The sequence below is a fragment of the Rhinolophus sinicus genome, chromosome 15, assembly GCF_057876585.1.
Source record: "Rhinolophus sinicus isolate RSI-liver-muscle chromosome 15, RSI-T2T, whole genome shotgun sequence".
Lineage (NCBI taxonomy): Eukaryota > Metazoa > Chordata > Mammalia > Chiroptera > Rhinolophidae > Rhinolophus > Rhinolophus sinicus.
Window position 1 is genome coordinate 94,880,289 of NC_142515.1, and position 21,201 is coordinate 94,901,489.

The following is a 21,201-nucleotide window of genomic DNA, read 5'->3' on the forward strand; positions in this document are numbered from 1 at the left end:
GAACTACACTTCCTCAAAATGACTTCAGCAGAGAAGGGGGCGTCCCCCACACCACAAACCCAGGCCCTGGTGCCCCTCTCACCAGTAACAGATTGACTGCAAGCTCCTCTGAGTTGCAGGAAACTGGGGCTTTGGGCCTGGGGGAACTACAGACACAGCTGTGACGACAGAGTTTTGGAGGGCATCTGAGCCCACTGTTTTCACTCCTGAATAAGAGCGCAAATCCAGCCTTTGCCCTTGACTTGCTGTGTGACCTTGGGAAAGGACTTCACCATCTGAGCCTCAGTTTCTTCATCTGTAACAGGGCCATTCATCCCACATTGATCGAGCATTTTCGGGTTGTGACTGAAGATAATGAGATAGACCCACTTGCTCCCTCTTGGAGTTCTGAGACTCTAGGTAGGTGAGAAAGAAATAGCAAGTAAAGGGATATGATAGCTCTAGATGGTGACACGTGGGACATGAAGAAAAATATCCTGGGGACAAGGAAGGCCTCTTTGAGGAGGTGACATTTGAGTAGAAACCTAAATAAAATGAGAGAGAATGGTATACAGGTGTCTGAGGGAATAGCCAGTGCAAAGGTCCTGAGGTAGGAGTGTGTCTGACATATTGGAGGAAATGTAGGGAGGCAAGTATGGCCAGGGCAGAGTGAGCAAAGGGTGAGTGGAAGGAAATGAAGCAGGGAAGTGAGGGGCAGTTCACCTCCCTCGTAGGCCATGGTCAGGGTTGGCTTTAGGTCTCAGTTTACATCTGACTTCTTAGAAAGGGACAACAGTCACTGACTAGAAGGAAGCTAAACCGTGAAGGGCCCAGTGGCTAAAGTCCCAGTCTCTGGAATCAGACAACTGGATTTATAATCCAGCTCTTCTCCTTCCAGTCTGGGTGACCCTGGCCAAGGACCCTGTTCCCAAAGTCTGATGTGGCAATGGCTGGAGATGTTTTATTTGTCATGATTGAGGGGAGCTACTGTCACCTAGTAGTAGAGGTCAGGGATTCTGCTACTGCTATGAGTGCAGAGGACTGCCCCCACCACTTCCATCCCCACCCAGGACAAAGGATTATCAGGTGCCAAATGTCAGTAGTGCTCAGGTTGGGAAACCATGCTTTCCCAATGAGGTGGTATCACCTTCATGGGGGCAAAATTTGGTTCTTAGGATGGATGTGTGAAAAAAAAAATCTTTATGTACAAAGCCCTGATATACAAACAGCACATAAACAAATATACAGTATTTCTGTGGTATTAGCATTTCATCGAGGAGGCAATTAGGGGGAAATGTTTAGGCAGTAATAAAATACAGAGTGACAAAAACTGATCTAGAGCCTGAATCAGCCACTCATTGGCTGTGTGACTTTGAGCAGGTTGGAGAGAAGCATCTCTCCACGACTCAGTTTACCCATCCGTAAATTGGGGACAACAATAGTATCGCTTTGTGGGTGTCTTGTGAGGATTAAATAAGAGCATAGCTACCATGTTTCCCCGAAAATAAGAGCTAACCAGAAAACAAGCCCTAGCATGATTTTTCAGGATGACATCCCCTGAACATAAGCCCTAATGCATCTTTTGGAGCAAAAATTAATAATACACGGTCTTATTTTTGGGGAAACAGGGTAGAGGTGCTGAATCACAGGAAGCATTCTGAAGATCTGGTGCCATTATTGTCGTCATCTGTATCCTCTATACATCTGTATCCTAGTACACTGGCTGACACATTATAATCTCTCCATAAATGTTTTGTCAAATAATAATAGTCTTAACTAACATTCAGTGAGTGTTTACTACGTCCAGACACTTTTCTGAGCTTTTCACATGTCCATCCACGAGGTGCGTAGTATTATTACACCCATTTTACAGGTGGGAAAACTGAGGCTCTGTGAGAGGAAGTGACTGGCCAAGGTCAAATGACTCAGTGCCAGAAACCAGACTCAAGCCTGGGCCATCGACTCTGGGCCCCATGACAGCAGAGCTAACAGGTAGAAAGGTATTCATAGAGGTGGGGCCCTAAAATAGAGATTGGCCCATTTTTCTTATTTAAAACAAGCTTCTTCCCATTCCCTAACTCCTAAGAGCCACAGACAGGTTGGAGTAGGGTCTGGAATTATAACCAGCTGGCTCACTTTGTTCAAGGGTCTTCACCTCTCTGAGTCTCAGTTTCCTCATCTGTGAAAGGGGATAATGTGCCCCCCAGAGTCACAGTAGTTGGGCATACAGAGCCACTGCCGGGGTCCCAGAAAGTCCTCATGCCTGTGTACTACTGTGGGAGTCAGTGCTGAAGGGAGGTTGAATTCTTGGGGTCACCTCATGAGCTGTGGGGCCTCAATTCTAAGAGGTGTCTCAGAGACTCTAAGGAGTGTCTTGAGATTGTGAACATATTCAGATCTTCTAGGGGTGTTATAAGACATGTCTCAGAAGCTGTGGGAGGGCATTCTGGGAGGTGGTTAAGGATTGTGGGTGGATCTTGGATTCTGGGGGTAGCCTAGGGTTGTAGAACAGTTTTAGGAGCTGTGGAGGAATCTAGTTGTGCCCCTGGGGTTTTGGTGGCATCTCCATGGTTATGGGAGCACCCCGGAGTCTAAAGTCACCTCTGAGGTTATATTGGGGGTCTCTGCTATTGTGGGGGCATGTCAGGGATGCTGTGGAGCCACTCAGGGATTGGGGAACATCTGAGGGACTGGAAGCATTTCTGGCATCTGTGAGGAATGCCCATGTCTGTGGGAATGCTTTGTGGCTCTGGGGGATTCTGGCGGTACTCTGGTGAGGGGGGGGGTCTCTGCATGACTCAGGGGTGGTGGAGGGGCTCTAGGGGATTTGGGGGACATCAAGTAACTGAAGCAGTGGTTCTGGGATTTGAAGGGGTTTCTTGTGGGTTTTCAGAACACCCCTGGCACTTGTAGGTGTGTCCTGGGATTCTTGGGGTGCTGCTGAGGTTTGTGGTGATGTCTCAGTCACGATGAGGACACTATGGGGGACATCCGGGGAGCTGTGTTCTCTCAGAGCACTTCTGGCTTTTGTGGGGGAACCCAGGGATTTGGGGTATACCCTCGGGTAGTGTGTGGGCATCTCAGGGATAGTGGCGGCACTCCCTGGGATTGTGGGGACGTCTGAGGGACTTTAGGGACACCCCTGAGGTCTGTGGGACCTCTCAACACCATGGGACTTGTGAGAGCGCCCTAGAAATTTGGGGAGGTGCGTCCCAGGTGTTTGTAGAGACATTTCCAGCGATAACGAGGACATTAGAGGGACTCAGGGCCCCCTGGGGTCTGTGGGGTGTCCCTGCTGCAGCCCTGCATCTCCCCAGGCCCGCCCCGCCCAGGGGCGGCCCCAGCGCGAAGCCGGAAGGGCCGAGGAGGCCAGGCGGGGTGGGGCCGGAGGGGCCGGTGGGCCCCAGGGCTGGGCGGCCGGCCTGCGTGGGCCGCGCCGGGCGGGCAGCGCTGTTCCCCAGCGCCCGCCAAGGCAGGGCCGTCCCGCGCCCCCCGCGGGCATGGCGCGGCCGCGTGGCCTGGGCTGCATCCCCGAGCTGCAGCTGGCCGCCTTCCCGGCGGCGGCGGCGGAGGACGAGGCATTCCTGCCGGAGCCCCCGGCCCCCCGCGCGCCCCGCTGGCTACGTTCGCCGCCCTCCTCTCCAGTCTTCTTCGCCAGCCCGTCCCCAACTCTCCGCAGGCGCCTTTGGCTTCTCCGCAGTTTCCAGGATTTCGGCCGCCAGGCGTGGGCCGGGTAAGTGCGCCCAGGTGGCTGTGGGTTCGAATTTCCACCGGCCACCTGACGCGCGCCAGTGTCTGGGTTACATAGCTGGCTCCGCCCAGCTTCACTTATTCCTCTTCCGTCACAAGGCAGCGATAAAAATCATCCCTGGCCTGCCAGTGTTGCCGTGGAGACATCTGATAGGGCATGCAGTAGGCGCTCAATATAACACTACGTTCCTCCCACTTCCTGTGCAGACCTGAGGCTGCAGTCAGGCTTTGGGAGAGCGAGGCCAACCTGCCACCCCGGGTGATCTGAGGACGCCTGTTCAGTTCTGTTGGCCTTAGTCTAGCGGCCTGTGAAATGGGGCCAGCGGTGCCCTCGGGGTTGCTTTACCAGGAGGCTTGCTGGTCACCGCGTGCGCCGGGCACGGAGGGCGAATGGAAGTACCCTTCTTGGCCAGACCCGGGTGGGCGAACAGCCTGGGGGTGAGAAGCCTGGCGCCACATCTGGTCTCATTTTCCAGTGTCCCTTTATCCTGGAAACCGAGGTTGGCAACCCGGAGGTGGGCACGGGCTAGAGCTGGAGGTTCTCCGGAGCTGGGAGAGGGTCCTCTGCTTGCCCCTTACCATTACTCTGCGTACACACTTGTTTAGAACCAGAGTCCCGAGACACAGACTAGGAGAGGGCACTGTGGGTACGGACAGGACGCGGACCCAGCGAAAGACTGGGAGCCGAGAGAGAAGAGGAGGAGGGTCGGGGCCTCTGGGATCCCGGCATGGAGCTGGGGATGGGAAGGCGGGGGAAATAAGGGCCGCTCTCGGGTTTCACTCTGTGTCTCTGTCTCCACTTATCTGTGTCCAGTCTCGCTTCAGTCCCCCAGCTCCGCATCCCCCGCATCCGTCGTCCCTCACCCGAGTTTGTGTCCCAGACCCCGCAATCTGCTGGCGCGGGCGCCTTGTCCCCCCGGGGCACCCGGCGCTCTGAGACTTTCTGCGGGCACAGCTTGACGTCAGGATTAGGGGAAGGCGGGGCCAGAGTCAGAGGGGGGGCGGGCCCGGAGCCCGGGAACCGGAGCCCGGGGCACCGCCCCCCCCTCAGGCCAGGGGGAAGGGAGGCAGGCGAGATGTGTGCGCAGAGTTCCGCAGGGCCCTACAGGAGGAGGCAGGCGTGGAGCCCGCGGGGCGCTGCGAGGACGCCAGAACACCCGGGGCAGTGCCTCGGGGGTCACCGGGAGGGCAGGTGTGGAGGCAGCTCCGGCAGCGGCCGCAGACACCTCGGACCTGGCGAGCTGTGCACGCCACAACACGGTGCCTTCTCCGTCCCCATGCGCGCCCCTACAGCGCTTGGCACCCATGCGCTCCAGTTCAGCCCGCCGGGCCAGGCCCCGGCCCCCTGCCCTAGCACTGCCCCACGCAGGCCCTGAGTCCCTGTTCCACTTCTCCTTCAGCGACGAGGACACCTGTTGGCACCCTCCAGGCAGATCTGTCAGGTGGGTGGCCCGGGGCCAGTCCCCTCCTTTTCCACCAGAGGGCTCTGACTGCTGGTGGGGGTGTCCAGTTTGCCTTGGGGAGTCTCCAAAGTGGTTTTCAGGGTCTACCTGGAGCCCCAACCCCTTCTCTCGCCCTAAACGCCTGGGTACTGCTCAGGACTTCCTGCAGGTGGCTTCAAAAATGGGTGCTGGGTCCTGCCCCCTTTCTGCCTACCCAAGATGGGATCCCTTCAGCCTCTGCACCCCTAAACCTGGGCTTCTGGCATTCACCCTGGCAGCAAGCATGGGTGTCCAGGGTCACCTGGGCTCCACTCCCGGGCCACCGGCCTCCAGCCAGGTCCCTGGGCCCTTACCCTTCCTCTCTCCTTGCTAAGGCTGCCAGGCTGAAAAGCAAGCTGGGGTGGGGGTGGGGAGGAGATTGGTGCTGCAACTGCTGCGGGTATTTAGAATCTCCTGGACAGTTGTGAGACAGAGAAGTTGCCTTTAGGTTTTCAGAATTCTTGGGGTACCCCAGCCATGTTTTTGGTCCCCCCCACCAAGCCCTTCAGACAACGGGACACACACATGCTCCCTAACACTGGCACACTCCACGTACACAGCCACAGATCACACACACACACACACACACACACACACACACACGGCAGTCAGGATCACCCAGTGTTTACTATGTTGGGCATGGGTCTCCTGGCTGGTGGGGGCAAAAAGAGAACCCACAATTGACCCATGGCCATGGTGACACACAGACTACAGTACCCCTGGCTTCACACAGCCGTGTATACACTGCACTGCCAACAGGAACACACTCTCACTGCAACACATACCCAGGCCTGATTCCCACCTCCATACGGCTGCACACAGGCACACACCTGATACCAACTCAGGAGTCAGGGACAGTCACAGGACATGTGCAGCACACAGGTATACCATTACAACGTCAGCCGGACTCACAGATCCGTGAACACGGGTTCTCCTGAACACCACCCTCCACTCACACATGAACAGACCTTTCTTGTACACCCCACCCCACTAACAGCCATGTCACCTGGCACCACATGCCTGCCTGGCAGACACACCACATTGCCCACCTTCAACCTCTGTGTGACCTTCACAAAGTAAATGCCAGGCCTTTCCATAAAGGCTGCCTGGCATTTCCTACAAGGGAGTTATGTAGAGTGGGGCAGAAAGAGCCTGGGGAGACACCAGGCCTGCCTGGGGGGAGACAGATACCCAGTGGTTTGGCATGCAGCTTTGTAGCCAGGCTGCCCTGGTTCAAATCCTTGCTCTACCACCAGCCAAGTCAGTCATCCTGTGCCTCAGTTTCTCTCTCTCTGGAAAATGGGGATGAGTGCCTGTCTAGGCATAGCACAGTGCTTAGTGTGTGACATTCAAGAGCAGCTGGCTACTTTCATTGTTGCTATGATTTTTACCAAATGGGATGTGTCCCCTTTCGTTGCTACCCCCACTCCCACCCCGGCTTGTTTGTTTCCCATTGGTCCCTGCAGCAGACTTCTCTGAAGCGTGCGTCTGTCCCTGGGCTGCACAGCCCTCCAGAGGCCCAATTTGATGTTCTGAAGCCCAGGTGGGCAGGCCTAGAGGCCCCAGAAGGGTGGAGGCAGGTAGCAAGTTCACCTAAGAATGCCAAATGGTCAGACTGTCCCAGGTGGAGTTTTGGGCAGGTCGTTTCCCTTTTTTTTTTCCCCCTATAAATTTTATTGGGGAATATTGGGGAATAGTGTGTTTCTCCAGGGTCCATCAGCTCCAAGTCAATCTACGTAGCTGTGGTGCAGCTCAGCTCCAAGTCCAGTCACCACCGTTTTCAGTCTTTAGTTGCAGGGAGCACAGCCCACCATCCCATGGGGGAATTGAGCTGGCAACCTTGTTGTTGAGAACTCACGCTCTAACCAATGGAGCCATCCCGCTGCCCCTCCGGGAGCTCAGTGGCTGCTTGTTGTCTTCAATCTAGTTGTGGAGGGCGCAGCTCACTGGCCCATATGGGAATCAAACCAGCAACCCTGTTGTTCAGAGCTTGAGCTCTCACCAACTGAGCCATCTGACCACCCAGGTCATTTCCCTTCTGGTGGAGTGTCTGGGCATGAGGCTGTGATGTCAGGGCCTGTCAGGCGTATGGCTGGGGGTCCCATTGGGACATCTCTGGTGCAGCCTCTAGCCTGATTTTGGGTCACCCTGAATAGCAGCAGGACAGGGAGGGATGACTCCCCACTGCCTTGGGGGTAGCTGAGACCCCCTTACAGGTTGCAGTTCAACAGGCCTAATCCCCTCCCCCTTGTCCTTCTGCAGCCCAGGGGACATAGCTCCTGGAAGCACAAACAGCAGGGCTCCAGGGAGCCTCTTCCTATCCTGGCCTCTGGGCTCCTGCTTGCAGTAAAGTGAGTCCTCTGGGGCTGCAATATCTGCCCGAGATGCTAGTTGGGCACTGTCTCGGGCTTGGGTCTCACCTTCCCTAAACTGCACTTCAGTTCCTGGGGCAGGGGAAGGGTCCTCTCTACATAGCTATGCGCTGCTCCCCTTCCCAGTGGCACTCAGCAGAGTCAAAAACAAATCCAGCCTGGGCCTTGGGAGATAGGACATGGTTCTCAGGCAGCGAGACCACCCCCCCACCACCACCACCACCATACCTCAGTCTCCTCATTGAACCAGGATGTTATTAGAGTTGGTGGAGACATAACTGGGTTCATGTGTATAACGCACTTTGATAATGCCAGGCCTGGCGAGTACTCAGTAAGTGTCTTGTTATTACTGCTCTATACCTGAAAGTGTCTAATCTGGTACCCCGTACATAGCAGGTGCTCAAGGAATGGGAATTACCACCAAAGGCTCAAGCTCATGATTAAGTATTCCATCTTAAGGTGTGTTTTTTAAATGTCTTTAAAAGAGCAACATATTAAAGTCACCCTTTTTAGTATACATCTATATAAAGTTTTTTTTTTTTTTGGTGGTAAAATAGAAATAACATAAAATTTCCCATTTTAACTATTTTTGAGTGTAAAATTCAGGGGCATTAAGTACATTCACATTGTTGTGCCACCATCCATCTCCAGAACTTTCTCACCTTTCCAAAACTGAAACTTTCTCCATTAATTCACTCCCCATCCCCTCCCCCGGCCCCTGGCACCTCCCCCGGCTTCCTGTCTGTATGGATTTGACTACTCAAGGGACTTCATATAAGTGGAATAGCACAATACTTGTCCTTTTGTGTCTGACTTATTTATTTAGCATAATGTTTTCAAGATTCATCCGTGTTGTAGCATGTGTCAGAATTTCCTTTTTAAGACTGAATAATATTCCATTGTATATATAGATACACCACATTTTCTTTATCCATTCACCCATTGATGGACACAAGTTGTTTCCACCTCTGGGAGATTGTGAATAATGCTGCCATGAGCATTGATGTACAAGGAACTGTTTGAGTTCCCACTTTCAATTCTAGAAGTAGAATTGCTAGATTACATGGTAATTCTATACTTAAATTTTTGAGGAGCTGCCAAACTGTTTTCCACAATGGCTGCACCATTTTTACATTCCCACCAGCAATGCACAAGTATTCCATTCTTTCCACATCCTCATCAACATTTCCTTTCCTTTTTAAAATAACAGCCATCCTAATGGGGTGCAGTGGTCTCGCACTGTGGTTGATTTGCATTTCCCTAGTGACTAATGGAGTTGCCTATCTTCTCATGTGCTTAGTGCCCATCTGTATATCTTCTTTGGAGAAATGTTTAAGTCCTTTGCCCATTTTTTTAATTGGCTTGTTTGCTTTTTGTTGTTGCTGAGTTTTAGTTCTTTATATATTCTAGATATTAATCCCTTATCAGATACATGATTTGCAAAAATTATCTCCTATTTTGTGGACTGCCTTTTCACTCTCTGAATAGTGTCCTTTGAGGCACAAAAGTTTTTAATTTTGAGAAGGACAATCTATTTTTTATTTTGTTGCTTGTGCTTTTGGTGTTATAGCAAAGAAATCACTGCCAAATCCAATGTCATGAAACTTATAAGCATTTTATAGTTTTAACTCTTATGTTTAGATCTTTGATCCATTTTGAGTTCATTTTGTATATGGTATGAGGTAAGGATCCAACTTTTCTTTTGTATGTGGATAACCACTTTTCCCAGCATCATTTGTTGAAAATAATGTCCTTTTCCCATTGAACGGTCTTGGCATACTTGTCAAAAATCATTTGACCACGTATGTGAGTGTTTATTTCTGGGCTGTTTATTCAACCATTGGTTTATATGTCTGTCTATGTAGGACCACACTGTTTTGATTACTGCAGTTTTGTAGTAAGTTTTGAAATTAGTAAGTGCAAGTCCTTCAACTTTGTTCTTTTTCAAGATTGCTTTGGCTATTCAGGGTCCCGTGAGATTCCATATAAATTCTAGAATGGACTTTTTTTTTTTATTTCTGCAAAAAAATGTTGTTGGAATTTTGATAGGGATTGCATTGAATCTGTAGATTGCTTCAGGTGGTATCTATATCTTAACCTTAAGTCTTCCAGTCCATGAACATGGGATGTCTTTCCATTTATTTGTGTCTTCTTTAATTTCTTTCAGCAACATTTTATACTTTTCAGTGTACAAGTCTTTTGCCTCCTTGGTTAAGTTTATTCTTAAGTATGTTATTTATTTTGATGCTAGTGTAAATTAAATTGTTTCAGTAATATCTTTTTTGGATTGTTCCTCGTTAGTGTATAGAAAAGCAGTTGATTTTTGTTTGTTGATTTTGTATCCTGAAACTTTGCTAAATTCATTTATTTAGTCAGTTCCATGAGTTTTGACACGTTATCCCACCACTGGCCCCTTTCTCTTAGCTTCCCTCCTTGGGTTAGATAATTTGCTAGGATGGCCCATAGAACTCAGGAAAACAGTTTACTTACTAGGTTACTGGTTTATTATAAAAGGTACAACTCAGGAACAGCCAGAGAGAAGAGATGTATAGGGAGGAGTGACACGGAGCTTCCATGCCCTCTCCAGTTGTGCCACTTTCCCAGCACCTTGATGTGTTCACCAACCTAGGAGCTTTCTGAACCCTGTCACTTAGGGATTTTGATGGATGTTTCATTATATAGGCATGACTGATTAAGTCATTGGCCATTCCATTGGTGATTAACTCAACTTCCAGCCTCAATCCCTTCCTCAGAGATCTAGGAATGGGGTTGAAAGTTACAACCCTCTAATCACTTGGGGTCTCTCTTGTAAGTAGCACCCCCCATTCTGAGGCTGTCTGGGAGTCCCTAGCAGGCAGTCATCTCATTACCTTACAAAAAGTCACTTTTCACTGCTGAGATTCCCAGGGTTTTAGGAACTGTGTGTAAGGAACACAGGGCAGAGGCCAAATATATACAAACATACACACATACACACATCTTTTCTTATTGCTGAATAGTATTCCATGCTACAATTTATCCATTCACTGTTGGTGTACATTTGGTTTGGTTGTTTCTAGTATCTGGTGATATGAACAGAACTTCTATAAATATTGGTCTGCAGGTTTTTGAGTGGACGTATATTTTCATTCATCTTGGGTAAATACATAGGAGTAGATTTGTTGAGTCATATGGTAAGTATGTATTTAATTTCATAAGAAACTTACCAACGGTCTTTCAGAGTGACTGTACCATTTGGCATTCCCACCAGCAATGAATTAGAGTTCCAGTTGCTTGGAATCCTTGTTACCACTTGTTATTATTGTCAGTTTTTGTTTGTTTCTTTGTTTTTTAGCCATCCTAGTAGGTATGAAGTGATAGTTGCGGTTTAAATTTGCATTTCCCTAAGAACAAATGGTGTTTCCTGTGCTTATTTGCCATCTGGATATCTTCTTTGGTGAACTGCCCAAACTTTTGCTCATTTTTAAATTAAGTTGTCTTGTTGCTATTGAGTTTTGAGAGTTCATTATATATTCTGGATCCAAGTCCTTTGTCATATATTTTCTCCCTGTCTGTAGCTTGTCTTTTTATTCTCTTGACAGTGTCTTTTTTCAGAATGGAAGTTTTAGGTGTATTTAAAAAGCTTTTTGAAGGGGGGGGAGGAGGGGAACAGGACTTTATTGGGGAACAGTGTATACTTCCAGGACTTTTCCATGTCAAGTTGTTGTTCTTTCAATCTTAGTTGAAAGTTCTTTCAACTCAGCTCCAGGTCCAGTTGCCGTTGTTAGTTGCAGGGGGCGCTGCCCACCGTCCCTTGAGGGAGTTGAGGAGTCTACCCGGCAACCTTGTGGTTGAGAGCCTGCGCCACAACCAACTGAGCCATCTGGGAGCTCAGCGGCAGCTTATTGACTTCATTCTAGTTGCCGAGGGCGCAGCTCGCTGGTCCATGTGGGAATCAAACTGGCAGCCCCGTTGCTCAGAACTCGTGCTCTAACCAACTGAGCCATCTGTCCGCCCCTGAAGTTTGTTTTTAAAGGAAGTTTGAATTTCTCACTATTTAGAATTTCGGGTTTCTTTCCTAAAATTGGAATGTCTGGTTACTCAGGGCTCCAGCCCCACTCTGCTTTGTGTGTTGGCTGCCCGACCCCTTGGAACATCTTTTTTCTAGTGGATGGATTATGCTCTGATGGCGGTCAGGTAAGCAGAGGGCAGCAGTTAACATTTTGGTTTAAGGAGTCACAAGACTTGGGTTTGAATTCTGACCCCACTGTGGTCTTCCTATGTGACCCAGAGTTACATTCTCCTCCCTGAACCTGTTTCTTCATCTATAAAACAGAATCAATGAAGTCCCGTCCCACTCCCTCCTCCCAGAACTAGCCTAGAGAAAAGGCTCAGTATATGGAAGCTGGTGTCACTGTCATGGTCTAAGAAATTTAAAACTTATTTCTTTTTTGTTGTTGTTTTGTTTTGTTTTGTTTTCAAACTTATTAGCAGAGGGACTATTCAAATATAATCTTATGCTGACTCGCAATAAGTAGGGCCGGAAAGGGGAGGGTTCCATTTCCTCCCCCTAACACTGTGTACCCCCCAGAGCATAGCCTGAAGTCTGCTCACCAGTCTAACCCCCTCATTTTAACAATGGAGTAACAGACCAGAGAGTGCAGTGGTCTTCCCAAGGCCACACAGCAAGTTGCAGGCACACAACTCCTGCTGTCATCCTCAGTTCTCCATATCGACTGCCTTGTTGAGTCCATTCCCTAAGTGGTGTATATGGGGCTGATAGACTTAGGATTGCCAATATGTTTTGAGCTCTGTGCCAGGCATCATTCTAAGCATTTTACCTGTGCTAATGCTGGTCACCTGGATGACCCGAGGGAGGGGGTGGTTGTCCCTATTTTGTGGATGAGAAAACTGAAATTCAGTCATTTCCCCAAGTCATACAGCTGGGAAGTGGCATAGCCAGCATCTCCCTGCCTTATCCTGAGGCTCTTGGTCTTGTCAGTATCCCCAGGCTGAGGTTCCACTGTTCTCCCTTTCTGTGTCTGTGTCTCTGTCATACTCTGTCTATATGTCCATTCCAGCCACACCAGCTTCCTTGCTGGCCCTCAAACAAAAACTGAATCCTGCCCCAGGATCTTTGCACTTGCTGTTCCCTTACCCCGGAGTGCTTTCTCCCACCCCCAGACCCATGGCCTTCTCCTTCTCATATATCACCTCCTCAGACAGGCCTGCTTCAACTACAGCAGCTAAAAGCAGCTCTCTAGCAACTTGCGGTCATCCCTCTAGTTTTAATTCTCTGCGTGGCACAATCCAGTTCATGTATTCATATATTCATTCCTTTATTCATACATTTTATGATTCATTCCATAAACGTGCCAGGCCATGTTCTTGGCCCAAGGGATACAGCAGTGAACAAAGCAGACAGAAATCCCTGATCTATAGTACTTAGTTCTAGAAGGGAAAGCAAACAGTAAAGAAGTAAAATATAGAATATGTCAGCTAAGTAGTATTTTTTTAAGGAAGGGAAATATAAAATGTTAGGACAGCGGTTAGAATTTTAGATGAGTTGGTCAGGGGAGGTTTCCTTGAGGAGGCAACATTTAAGCTGAGGCCTGAGGAGGTGAAAGAGGAGCCACTGGAGATCTGAGCAAGGAAAGTAGCCTGTGCAAAAGCCCTGAGGCGGGTATGTGTCTGGAATGTTTAGGGAACAGTGAGGAGGCCACTGTGGCTGGAGCAGAGTGAATGAAGGGGAGAGCGGGAGGTCAGAGGGCAGGACCACGGGCCGCAGTGAGGACTTCAGCTTTTGCTCTGAATCATCTGGGCACCATAGAAGGTTCTGAGCAGAGGAGGGATGTGACCTGACTTAGGTGTTTACAGGTTTCCTCTGGCTGCTAAAGGGGGAACAGACTGAGGGGCAAAGACAGGAGGCAGGGACCAGGGCAGAGGTGAATGCACTGGTCCAGGCAGCTGTCAGGGGGGCTGGCCGAGGAGGGGGTGAGACGTGGACAGATTCTGAATAGATTTGGGCTGAGTCTGATCTGAGGTATGAAGGAAAGAGTAGAGCCAAGGAGGACCCCACAACTTTGGGGTATACACTGCTGCTAGGTTAAGCTGTTTACCGCCCAGCCATCCCCATGTCATCTTTGTGAAGGACACTGGTTTGTCCCCAGCACCTGTAACAGGCCTGGCTCATGAAGACTTTCGGTAACTGTGTAATCTATGCTATTCTTTGTCTCCTATCTATTTTGGGGTGTCTGTCTTTAATGTCCTCTATCTGCCCCCCATCTCTGCCAGGAATCCCCTTGGCCCCCTTGTTCCTCTTAACCTCCCTGATGCCATCTCAGCCCCTGTGGCCCCTGTTCCTCCCCACCTGCAGCTGTGAGGCAGAGAATGGGCCGACGCCATCGCCTGGCCGCAGCCCCCTGGACTCGCAGGCGAGCCCGGGCCTTGTGCTGCATGCCGGTACGGCCACCAGCCAGCGCCGTGAGTCTTTCCTCTACCGCTCAGACAGCGACTATGACATGTCACCGAAGACCATGTCCCGGAACTCGTCGGTCACCAGTGAGGCGTGAGCACCCCTAATCCCATCTGCCAGCCCATCCAGGCCTGGCCCTACCACAGGCTGCTCTTCCCAACGTGGAGGGGTTCACTGCCCAAGCCCCCACACCTGTCCTCCCAGTAAAGGGTAAACAGGCTCAATCCCTTTATAGCATGTTCACCCAATAAGCACCCACCCTATCTATCTCTGCCCCCACGCAGCCACACTGAGCCCCTCCCTCAGGCCCAGCCCCCACCCGTGTCCATACTGTCCTTCCCACCCAACCTATTCATTGGCTGTCAGGGCCTGGCCCCACCTCAGTCTGCATCTCCCGCAAGGAGGGAACACCCCCAGTTGAGCCCCTCCCTCCCACAACTTCCTCCCAGTGTCCACCTCGGCTGAGCCCCCTCTTTCTGCCCTCCTCCAGCCTTCCCTTAGCTAGCCCCCCTTATCATGACCACCTATTGAGGTTTGAGCACCCCCCAGACCTGCTGAGCCCCCTCCCCTCTCATTGGATCCTCCAGCCCTGCCCTTGCCACATCAAGGTACCCATCTCATCCTCTCTAGGCCCCTTCTTGCCCTCTGCCCCTCTCCACCAACTCTTCTTACCAGGCCCAGCCTCTGTAGTGTGTTCAGCCTCCCCCCACCCACCCATCTGAGCCCTTCTCCCTGAATGCCATTTCCTTCAGGACCGGCCCCTGCAGCATGTCCGCCCTTGGGAGGTGTACATGCCCTCTGCCCCCACCCCCAGAGTCGTCTCCCTGCCCAACGGCCTTCCCAGGCCCAGCCCCCACAGAGTGTCCATCCTAGAGTTGCTTCTCTGGCACCCCAGCCCCTCTCCTCCCAGGTCCTTTGACATCCCACTGGGAGGACCCCTGACCTGCTCCTGTCCTTGATTACAGGTACGCTGAGGACCTCATCGTAACACCATTTGCCCAGGTGAGACCACTCCACCTAAGGAAGGAAGGAAGGGGCTACAATCCTGTCCCACCCTTGGGCACAGGGCGCCAGGCCCTGCTTCCCCTTTCCTCATTGTTACTCCTGGTCCCAGGTACTGGCCAGTCTCCGGAGTGTTCGCAGCAACTTCTCACTCCTGACCAATGTGCCCATTCCCAGCAACAGGTGAGTCAAGACTGGGCCCCAACGACCATGATCAGGAGGCTAAGCACGCTTGAGTTCCACTCTCAGCTCTGCTATGTGACTTCAGGCAGGCACTTGACCTCTCTGAGCCTCTGTTCAGGTAATAGCTCTGAGCCAGTAAACCACTGCAATTTGAATGCCTGACACAGAAACTTTTATAAAGAAAGAGGGGTCTAGATACAGGGTGGTGAGGCCATGGGTGGCCAACCACCTCAGCCTCAGGGCCACTCTTGCCCTCAAGCCACCTTGCTGGGCAAATAGCTCCCTGTGGTGCCTCTTTCCCCCTCTATACAAGGAGAAGTGAATAGCGCCTCCATTAGCTAGCTGCTGTGAGGAGTGCAGAAGTGATATATAGAAAGTGCTAGGACATTGCCCAGCACATAGTAAGCACTCACTAAATAGGAGCAGTTCTTATTTGGGGTCAGGGGTATGGCTGAGAGCTGCTGGTCCCTCTGGGAGGGGGGACAGAGCCATCCTCAGGAGGTTCAAGGAGTGGGTGCCGTGGGTGATGAAGCAGGAGCTTTGGAGACACAAGATCTGACCCAACCACTGATCACTTATGTAGACTCCAGGGAGCCGGTTCACCTCCTTGATCCTGTTTCCTCGTTTGTAAAATGGTTTCTTGTGGGTAGGGTTTCCAGGTGGGAGGGAATTCCTGCCTATTCTTAGGAATTTTTTTTGCTTTCCTGTTCCCAAATCCCTAGAAAAGTTGGTCGGGAAATTGGGAAAATTGGCTCCTTGAACCCAGTAATACCCACAATGGGAAATAAACATACTACTCACAATGTATCTCTTAGACATTTTCCCTGTTTATCGCTAGGGTTTCCGGGTGGGAATTCCTGCCCGTTGGGAATTTTTTTCGCTTTCCCGTTCCCGAATCCCGAGAAAAGTTGGTTGGGAAATAGGGAAAATCGGCTCCTTAAACCCAGGTGGTTGGTAGTATTGGCTGTCACTTTGTGGAAACGATTCATTGTGGAGAACAGAAAACAGTTTATATCTCAAGATTTGGGAATGGGAAAGTGAAAAATAATTCCTGAGAACGGGCAGGAATTCCTGCCTGGAAACCCTACTTGTGGGGCTCTGTGAGAGGCTGCAGGTAGAGGACATGGTAGCATGCCTGGGACCCAGTGAGCACTCAGAAAAAGGAAAATCATCACTATCATGGAGAAGGGGTGGCAGGGGTCTGCAGGGGCCCAGGCTGGCACTGGAGCCCCATTTCTTTGCAGGCGGTCCCCACTGAGTGGCCCAACTCTCGTCTGCAAGGCCACACTGTCAGGTAACTATGCCCAGGGGTAATGGAAAAGAACCACTCTTAGTGCCCCAGTTGGGGTCCCTCACCCCGGGTGGTTGATTCACACCATTTTCCAGCAGCCCACTCACCTGGCAGACCCCCATCACCACGGGTTGGGGCCTTGGGGGTCTGCCAGTGGATCTTCTGAGTCACTGCCCCTGCTGCCCCCCTCTCCAGAGGAGACATGTCAGCAGTTGGCCCGGGAGACATTGGAGGAGCTGGACTGGTGTCTGGAGCAGCTGGAGACCATGCAGACCTACCGCTCAGTTAGCGAGATGGCGTCCCACAAGGTGTGCGGGCCTGGGGCGGCAGGGTGGCTGGACCAGTCTGTGAATAAAATAAGGCCTGTAGGGTAGGGCCAACCCCTGGGTGGTGGCTTTAAGACTTGTAGTTCCTATAGTTCTGACTTCTCCCAGGGCCCTGAGAGCTTGGTGTGTGTGCGTGTGCGTGTCTGGCTGTACATCTATCCATAGGCGACCATCTCTTGGAGAGGGGTCCTATCCTTGTATGGTCAATAGGTGTGTATCCGTGGCTGTGGGTGTGTGTGGCTGTTGATTTTTTGGCCATACATTTGCAGTGTGGGGTCAGGGTGTGTTCCAATTGGTTTTGTCAAGAATGGCATACAGATGTGTACCTATGGATGATATGTCGGTGTGCACAGGCTATTCTGAGGGGCTGTAAGTGTGTGGGGCTGTGCTGGAGGGATGTGTATGTCTACAGGTGTGAGTGGGTCCAGGTGCAAATGTGAGTGTGTGTGTGCTTGCAGGGCTGCTGGGGAGGGTACAGGTCTTCCATGTGCAGCTGTGCAGGCTGTGCACTGCACAATTCTAGGGGGCACTATGCAGAAAGCAGGCCATGTGAATTGAATGATGCTTCCTGGAGTTATGCAGGATGGTGGCAGCCCCTGTGGAAGGATGCCTATCAGGAAATGAGTGTGTAGGTGGAGGAGTCAGTATTGGGGGGTGCATACCCCTATGGGTGGAGGTTTGTCGGACCATGTAAGTCTGAGGGCGATTGTGTCCCTGCGGATGTGTTGAGCATCAGAGAATGTGACTGTTTCTCTGAATGTGGATGTGTGAGTGTATGTCTGTGATGGGTGTGTGTGTGTTTTGTGTGTGTATGTGTGTGTGTATATTCTCTTATGGATTTGTCAGGGTACGTTTGTGTCTAAGGCCACATGGGTATTTGTGTTTGTTTGAAAGTGTGCCTGTGGGTGTGATGAGTATGTGTCTGTGTGGCTAGTGTCTGGGTGTTTGTCCCTCGGTGTGTGTCTTCATTTTTTGGGTGTGGGTCTGTGTTCTTAAAAAGGGTGTGTCTGCCTGTAAATATGTTGCACATCAGAGTTGTGACTGTGTGTGTGTGTGTGTGTGTGTGTGGTCAGTGAGTGTCTGTGTGTTCCTGTGTGTCAGTGTCTGGTTGTGTTGGTGTGGAAGGTATGTCTCAGAGTATGTGTCTGAGTGTGTGGAGCATCTGGGTGTGTCCATAAAGGAGACATGTCCCCTCAAGGGGGTGTGTGCCGCCCTGCTTATCCCAGCAGCCCTACCTGGGTCCTGGCCAAGGTCCGTGGGCTGCGATGCCCCTTTAACACCCCCCCCAGCACGAGCTGACATCACATGCAGCCTGCCAGTACTGCAGTGAGCAAGCGTGTGTGTGCGCGCACACACACACGCATATACACCTAGACCAGAGCCTCCGAAGCTGCCTCCTGGGACCCTCGCCCTGCCCCCACCCATGGGCAGGGGTCCCTGGCCGCCTCCAGCTGCTGTAGCTGGGGGGCCCATAGGGGTCAGGGGCCGACAGACCATGTAACCAGGGCTGCCACCGGGAGCGCGGAGGGGAAGGGAGCCCCCAGCCCTGCTGGGCCGGCCCAGGCCCCTCCGCGGCTCCCCCTTCCATTGCCCACCTGCCCAGCACCCCACCCCCACCCCAGAGGGTGGCTGTTAACCCCGGGACTCCCCAAGCCCAGCCTGTGTGTGCGGCAGCCCTGAGCAGGGCTAAGACTCCAAGATGCCCTTGGTGGATTTCTTCTGTGAGACCTGCTCCAAGCCATGGCTGGTGGGCTGGTGGGACCAGGTAGGAGACCTCGGAGTGAAGGGTGGGCAGAAGACCGGGCTCTAGCCCTCTGACCTCTAACCCTTCAGCTGCCCCCAACCCCCCATCTGGAATGGTGTGTGCATCTGTGCACGTGTGTCGCCTGGAGATGAATGCTTATGACTGTCTGTGTATGTGGCCCAGGGCTGGGTGTAGATGGTGGGGAGCTGGGGGGTCTCTGTCTGGGTGTGACCATCAGTATACACATGTGTATGTCTTCAGTAGTTTGGGGCCACCTGACCATATGCTTATTTGCCTGGGTTATGGCGTGGCCCTGTCTGAGATCATCTGGCTCTGATGGTGGTGGTGTGTGTTAGGCATATTTGTGAGCCCAGAACTGCGTGGTTTTGGGAGGGCATATGACCCTCACTGTCTGTGACCACCTTATTATATAGGCCCCTTGATTTGTGTGTCTGAGGCTATGTAAAACTGGATAACACAGGAATCTGTGACTCAGTGTGTGGTTTGTGACTTTGGGTATGTGTGTCTCTTTCTGTGTACCCAGGGTCTCTGGGCAGCACTGGGAGGAAAGAGCACCCTGTCCTGGTGTGGGCCACACGGGCTCACCCTTCCTACCCAGCTTCCCTTCTGCCTCTGTGGACAGAGTCGGCTTCTGCTTTGGGGGTGCTTTGGCGGAGCTTGGGGGCGGGGAGCCAATGCCCTTTTTCCTCCTTGCACAATGTCACAGCAGACACTGTATGAAGTGGCATGGAGGGACCAGGAAGGGCCCCCAAGCCTGGTTCTGGGTGTACTCTGTTCATCTGGTATCTGTCCACCCCTGAAGTTGGGGGAGAGGGGGCTATGATGGGAACCCCACTCCCCTGGGTGACTGAACTAGGATTTCCTCAGCTCACTATTGTCCTCTGCTCCAGCCAAGCCTTTTCTTCACCCAGAACTTGGGGACTGTGTTCTCTCCTTCAAACTGGGTTGGGGGCCAGGACTCCTAGGGAGTGGGGTCAATATCTGGGGAGACCCATGCCAAGGGTAGCTCTGGAAGGCAAGGGTTAAAGGGCATGTAGCCTGCCCCTCCTTTCCCCCAAGCTCAGCTGCTGGTTGGAAGGGGAGTTGCTAAGGAGACTCCCATCGCCATGGCAACGGGATTCTCCTGATACCCCATTGGTTCCCTGTTAGTCAGGAGCCCCTCCCTTCCACAGGTACCTCTCTGGCTCCTCCTTGATGGGGAGAGAGGATGGGGAGGGGAGACCCCCCCCTTCCTCAGGCAATGAGGGATGTGCTGAGTCCTGACTCCCCTAGATTAGGGACCACTATCCAGAGCTGGGAGGAGAGGAAAGGCTGACCCCTCCCCTCTAGCAGCCTGCTGGGGGCTCTGTTGGCTCAACGGACAAGGAGGAGGGATTCATGGGGTCTTCAGAAATTTCTTGGGAGGAGCTGACTCTCGCCTTCATTTGTGACCCCATCATTCCTTCCTTCTTGCCTCTCTCACCTTAGTTCAAGAGGATGCTAAACCGTGAACTCACACACCTGTCAGAGATGAGCAGGTCAGGAAACCAGGTCTCTGAGTACATCTCCACCACATTCCTGGGTAAGTGAAGAGCAGCACATGGCAGGGGACACCTGAGCTGGAGGGGAATCCCAGATTCCGGGTCCTGTTGTCCACCTTTGCCTAAGGGACCCTGACTCCTCATTCCCCAAAGGTCAAAGTCACCACACTCAAGAGTCCCCATACTCATGATGCCTCCAAACTCGGTGGGACCCCATTTTCTATATAACCTCCACATTAAAAAAATTTCTCTAAACTGAAAAGCCCTTCCAAATTCAATGAAACCCCAGTGGAACTCTCAAAATCAAGACCTCAAGAAACCCTCAAACTCAGATAGAATTCCTAATCTTTAAGATGCCTCCAGGCTGAAAGCCCCCCCAAAGTTCAATAGAATCTGCAAACTTGGATTCCCCCAAATTCACAAGACCCCCCCAAAAAAAAAACTCAGGAGAGATGCCCAATCTCAGTAGGGTCCTCAAACTTAAGGGACCCTCTGCCCCGAAGAGTCCATAAAAGACCCCAAAACTTTAAAAAACTTCTAAGCTTAAAAGTTTCCTAAATTCAATAGAATCCCCAAACTTGTATGACCCCCCAAATTCAGTAGACTCTCCAAACTTAGATACCCAAACTCAATAGAATTTTTAAGCTTAAAAACCTGGAAGAGATTCTCCAAATTTAGGAGAATTTCCTAACTCAATTGAACCCCAGTACAGTAGAATACCCCAAATTTTTGGGAACCCTTAAGGTCATCGGAACCTGCAATTCATCCTAACCTCTGAACTTAAGAGCCCAAGCTGAGGATAACCCTCACAAACTCAGGATAATTTCACCCTCACAATTTATCACCAAAGGTCCCCAAATTCAGGAGACCTACCTCCCCCAAGCTTAAGAGAGGTTTTGAGTTTCAAATGCTCCCGCCGGTAGGGGTGTGGCGCTGCAGAGTTCTGAGATCCAGCCAATGGGAGCACGGCATGCAAATAACCCCTATTAGGCCCTTTCATTGACTGGTGGGCCGCAGGTCACAATGCGTGGCCTTGGCTGGGCTCTGGAAACCCTTGAAAGCTTAGGAAAAGGGCTCC

At 51.5% G+C, this 21,201-nt stretch overlaps 1 protein-coding gene across 6 annotated transcripts in view; it reads left to right on the forward strand.

Moving 5' to 3' along the window:
• Nucleotides 1–21,201, forward strand: part of PDE4A (phosphodiesterase 4A) — a 43,354-nt gene that overhangs the window by 13,654 nt on the left and 8,499 nt on the right. For 3 of the 6 annotated variants that reach the window (XM_019744927.3, XM_088792492.1, XM_019744924.3), the window contains 6 exons: nucleotides 13,938–14,129; nucleotides 15,002–15,038; nucleotides 15,151–15,221; nucleotides 16,466–16,515; nucleotides 16,708–16,820; nucleotides 20,071–20,164. In XM_019744927.3, coding sequence (XP_019600486.1) covers nucleotides 13,938–14,129; nucleotides 15,002–15,038; nucleotides 15,151–15,221; nucleotides 16,466–16,515; nucleotides 16,708–16,820; nucleotides 20,071–20,164 — 557 coding nt within the window. Of the gene's footprint in view, nucleotides 1–2,826; nucleotides 3,713–5,129; nucleotides 5,172–13,937; nucleotides 14,130–15,001; nucleotides 15,039–15,150; nucleotides 15,222–16,465; nucleotides 16,516–16,707; nucleotides 16,821–20,070; nucleotides 20,165–21,201 lie in introns of those variants that run through there. The other 3 variants (XM_019744925.3, XM_019744923.3, XM_019744928.3) reach the window with 3 other exon arrangements.